Here is a 5,078-nt window from a genome sequence, read left to right on the forward strand (position 1 = left end):
GACGAGTTTCCACTTTCTGGGCACCCCATCAGCATCTTCAGCCCATCTTGCCCATCACCACTGTCTGTGTCCTTGTCCTTTCCCTCACTGATGTGACCTTGTCAAGTTTGGGAAAAGGTCTGATAGACTCCTGTGTCCTCAGTGCCTAAGCCCGGGGCCTGGCCACCTGAGCCAGGGGAGAGGGCTCCTGCTGAGGGGTAGATCCCCAGAAGCTGACCAGGCCCCTGGTCTGGTGAAGTGTGGCACTCACAGGTGCTGACAGGGTGTGGAGGCCGCCTCCATCAAACCCTGTGGGCAGTCAGTTTTTGGAGGAGGAAAGTCTATTCACCCCAAGGTAGGTTGAAGTGTCTGCTCTGCCCTGTTCATTCTGAAACTCTTAAATGTTTTCCCTTCCTTTTGCCTTTCCCTCTCTGCCTCTCCCACCCGGGAGCAGCTGCCATACTCTGGCCTCAGTCTGAAAGTGGGAGACCCTGCAGGTAAGAGCTGCCTTGCTGGGTCTAAGGATCTAATTCCATTGCTTCTCAAGACCACCTTTAACCTTCCTTCTCAACTATCCCAACGTCTGATGGCCTTGCCTCTCCCCTGACCAAAAAATGCCAGGGCTGAAAAGGTCCATGTCTACTGTGGCCTGCGGGCCTTGGGTCCCAGGGTCAGCAGGGTAGCTCCTCATGTTCCAGGATTGAGGGGAACAGCCCAAAGGCTAGAGGGAAGAGGCTGAGGACCGTGAGCGAAGTGTGAGTGTGGAGATCTGTTGGGAGCCTGGGTCTGAGGAGCAGGAAGAGACTGAGGATGCTTGCTGGCAACCGCTCCTAGCAAGGGGGTGAAGGTGGGGACCACAGCCAGCCAAAGGCAGACGTGGCCCCCGAGTAGGCAGAGGATGTGCCTGGATCAGACCTCTGCTCTCTGGATAAGGGATGCGGTCCCTGATACCACAGAGCTGTAGAGTGTGGAGGAGCAGCTCTGAAGCACTGTCCTGGCCCCGCTCTGGTTTTGGTGGCCCAAGTCACAGCTTGGCACCCCTGGGAGGCTCCAAGGACTGCCGCAGGCACATCTGTTCATGCATGGTCTTCTGCAGGGCCCAGGTCTTCTCCAGATCCACCTGGACATAGTCCACCTTCTCGCCGGACGTGACAGAGCCTCTGGATGACTGAGGGACAGAGGGTGGAAGTGGGAATGGGAGTGTCTGTGAGTTCCTGGTGAGGAAGGACAGGCTGAGGAGGGGGCTCTCCCAAACTGTCTCAGGGGGAAAGGAACCTCTGCCTCCTGCTCTCAGCAGCCTGTGGGGCCTGGGCTTTAAAGCCTCAACTCCAGGCTAACCTCTCCTGCTGCTGGATGCCACAGCCCTGCCAGCACTTCTCATCTCCCAGCTCGCAGGAAGAGCCAGGCCCTTCTCTGGCCCAAAGATTGGTCAAGGCCTTCCCCTCTAAACACTCATCCAGGGCAGGAAATTTCCCAGGTGTCAACAAGCACCAGCCTAGGCCTTTCCAAGGGTGCCTCGGTGAGCCCTATCTCCCCAAAGGGGGCAATGCACAGAGGTGGAGCTCTCCACCCTGCTGTCTAGACAGGCTGGCTACTGTCTAGTAGTAGACAGTGCTTTACTGTCTACCAGTAGGTGTGCTTTCTCGGGAGGCTTTCCGGGGCCCCGAAGTCCCTTCTGACGCCCCCGCATCAATGGCCGAGCTCTGGAACCCTCCCACACAGTGAGTTCTCCTCATAGAAGAGTTTGGCCTGGAGCCAGGTTGCTGAGTCCTGGATCTCTCCTGATTTATTCCGCAACCTCCACAGATCAGGTCTCCACACCGTCATCTGTCTGTCTCTACAGGGAGTCAGGGCAGGCTGATGAAGGCACCATGCTGAGAGGGAAGGAACAGGAGCCCCAAGATCCAGATCAGAGCACCACTGAGCCTAAGAGCCAGGCACTGGGCTGGCAGTGGCAGCCCAGCAGCCCGGTGCTGCTGGTGCTGAAAGGCCTGGCCCCACAGTCTCTCCCCCAGGACCCAAGGACTCTGCCCAACCCCAGCTCCACCCCAGGCACCTTGCTCGGCTGGAAGTCCAGGGCTACATAGTGGATGGTACCAGTGCTCCTTGGCAGGGCTGAACTGCTGGTGCCACCAGAAACAGGAAATGCAGATGCCGCGTTCTGCTGTCACAAGGAGGAAAATCCTACAAATGAGTTTAGGACACAGACAGACGCAGCACCCAGTGGATCACACCTGTGGGTGTAGCTGCGACCCTACTGGGTCCTACTCTGAGCCATGCACTGGGGCACTCTCTGCTCATTCAAACCCTCTCAGCAGTCCTGTGAGACAGGTGTTACTACTGTGCCCCTCCTTCATACACTAGATGCTGCACCCAATCAGTCCTCTGAAACTCCCACCCATGGCCCAGAGTGGGTCCATCCTACAAAGCAGCTGCCTCCCCCTCCAGCTCCCAGAGATCAGCAGTGCCCACCACCCCAGGCGGCACGGAGCCTACTCCCTTGGCAGCTCTCCAGGAGACACACGGGGTCCCCTAGCCTCCTCCCTAGAAGGCTGCCACCTTGCTGGGACATTCCTGAAGTGTGGCTCTGGTGAGAAAAGCGGCCGCCCTGGGCTCTGGGTTTTGGCTGCTTTGCTGGTTGGCTGGCTCATTCTTCCGGTATCTATGCAGCAACTATCAAGTGCTGGTCATGATGCCCTCTTCAGTGCCAATCTAACGGGTATCCTGTGGTCCACCTGCATCTCCACGTCTCTCACAGCCCTCACCACGGTGAGGCATGTACATTTGTGTCTCCCCATGGCCAAGAAGACACCTCCAACTCTGCCTCTTCCAGGGCAGGGCACCACGTGTATCACCATCATGAGGGCGAGGCGGGCTGCCTCTGCTCTTCAAGTTCCAGACTTCCTTAAGGGGAAACCATCATATTCCTAACCCTGATGATTGCCTGATACGCCTGTGCTCAAGAAGGCTTGCAACAGGAGACCAAATCACACCTGACTGGGCTGGGGTGAGTCAGCTGGGGTAGCTAAGCTGGGAACCAGGGACGTGAGTGTGGGTCCCAGGGGACTCTGATAGGAGGCTTACAGTGACCCCCAAGGACTCACCAAGAAAATATCTCTCTCTCCACTGTCTTCTGAGTCTGTGCTGGTGATGCTCTGCATGGAGATGGGGTATTGGGAGGAGCTGGAGTAAAAGGTGTGGCTGTCGTGGGAAGAAGGCAAGGAGCACATCCTGGGTGGGGCTCAGGGCTTCTGTCAGGGCTCCAGCCTCCAGCTGGGCCCTGACTTGAAGCATCCAGACCTCACACTGTTACCAGATCAAGAACTGATGGGGCAGGGATCATTATTCCCCCTTTACAGATGAGAAGGCCACCACGCCTCATGAGACAGAGTCAAGATCAGCTATGTCCAGATCAACATCAGCATCCAGTTTCCTGACCACAAGCCAATGGCCATCCCCCTCACTCCTCCACCAACCCGGTCCCAAGCTCCTGTTTCCACTGACAGACACTCACCTGGTCCCAGACCAGGACTCTGTGACAGGTGGCTTGAAGGAGAGCTCACTGATGACCCTGTTGTTTCTCAGGTTGGATGGTGTTGGATTTGCTGGAGCAGGAAAAGAACCTTCAGTCATCAGCCAGGTCTGGTTCCCTGTGGCCAGAATGATCCCCACCCAGGTATCCCACTCCTTCCTTGAACCCCATGCTGGGCCAAGGCCACAAGGTGAGGTCATAGCAGCCTGGAACCTGAACTCTAGCCCTTCTTCCTGGTCTACACGTGGAGGGCACAGACCAAACTTCACTGGACACCTGCTGTGAGCCAGGGCCACTGTCCCAGACACTCTCCTTCCAAACAAACCCAGGAAGTAGGAGTTACTATCTTCATTTCACAGAGAAGAAAACTGAGGTTCAGAGAATTCATATGACTTGCCAAAGTCAGACGTTCCACATCCAGGATCCACCTGACCTCTAAGCGAATGAAGAGTCCCTGGACATTGTCAAGAGATAGAATGGGGAAAGACTTACCTTTCCGGTTAGGCTTGAGGCTGCGGTTGACAGGGGGCAGCTGGACCTCATGTCCCTGGCTGACGTCTTGGTGCACAGAAAGCTCCGTGAGTGGGAAGCCAAGCAGGTTAAAGCAAACAGGACATGAGCCCACAGTGGTGCAGACACCCTGAGAATCGCTGCCTGCTTGCTCCACAGCCACCAGGGTAGGGAAGCCTGGGTTCATGGGCACACAGCTGTCCTCAGAAGCAATGCTGTCCGACAGGCCCACGAGTGCTTTTCCTGGCTAGGAAGGGGAAAGTGAAAGAAACACAGCTATCACCAGCAAGAACAAGATAGGAATGAGAATTTCTAGACAAGGCCAAAAAGAGTCATGACTGGGTGTTTTGAACGAAACTCTTGATCACCTTGGCTGAGGGCTGCTGTCTTCAGCAGCCACCAGAGGCCCAGACAGAAGAGCTCCAGCCAGGAACCCCATGCATGGGGCCCCTCTGGGCAGCCTCAGGGGTCAGACTTTGGAGCAGCTTCCATGACACAGTCACACGTAAAAGTGGAAGAGTTTTCAGTTCTTACAGGCCCTGGGAGGTCAGGGAGCACAGAAAAAGAGAGCAACAGGAGAGAGGGTGGCAACTGGCAGTGTATCTTGCGGAATGGGGTGTGGATCACTTAATTAAGGTTGGAGTAAATGCCTGGATGATCCATTTAAAGGGAGCAGCAAGACAGTGGCGAGCCCAGTCTGCTGGCTGGGGGAGGTGAGTCTAAGTTCCTATCTCTGGCCACTGACTGAAGCCACATGGGTGTGATGTAGAACTGGAAACCATCGGGGTGACTAAGTCCTCTGCCTCTGTTCTGAGAAAGTTAAACCTGCATTCAATGTGGATGCCAGGGCAGCATACAATTATAAGCCTTCACTACATGGGGAGGGCTACACTTTGAAGCTATCAGAGTGACCCTGGAAAGACTCTGAAATCAAGGTAGAGGCAAGAAAAAGTGAGATGTCTGGGCCCTTCTAGCTCTCAGGACCCCGTGGGGTCCAATTACAATTTGTGACAAATCTATAGGATAAAATATCTTTAGTGGCTGGGTCCATTCTGGT

At 55.6% G+C, this 5,078-nt stretch overlaps 1 protein-coding gene across 1 annotated transcript in view; it reads right to left on the minus strand.

Moving 5' to 3' along the window:
- Positions 1-730: 730 nt before the first annotated feature.
- Positions 731-5,078, minus strand: part of GAB4 (GRB2-associated binding protein family, member 4) — a 56,264-nt gene continuing 51,916 nt past the window's right edge. Inside the window, exons 8-12 of the mRNA XM_011975866.1 lie at positions 4,004-4,268; positions 3,494-3,584; positions 3,084-3,180; positions 2,036-2,140; positions 731-1,147 (exon numbers count right to left, since the gene is read on the minus strand). Of these exons, the coding sequence (XP_011831256.1) occupies positions 1,004-1,147; positions 2,036-2,140; positions 3,084-3,180; positions 3,494-3,584; positions 4,004-4,268 (702 nt within the window). The 3' untranslated portion in view covers positions 731-1,003. The remainder of the gene's footprint in view (positions 1,148-2,035; positions 2,141-3,083; positions 3,181-3,493; positions 3,585-4,003; positions 4,269-5,078) is intronic.

Source organism: Mandrillus leucophaeus, unplaced genomic scaffold, assembly GCF_000951045.1.
Source record: "Mandrillus leucophaeus isolate KB7577 unplaced genomic scaffold, Mleu.le_1.0 Scaffold1011, whole genome shotgun sequence".
In the NCBI taxonomy this organism is placed as follows: domain Eukaryota; kingdom Metazoa; phylum Chordata; class Mammalia; order Primates; family Cercopithecidae; genus Mandrillus; species Mandrillus leucophaeus.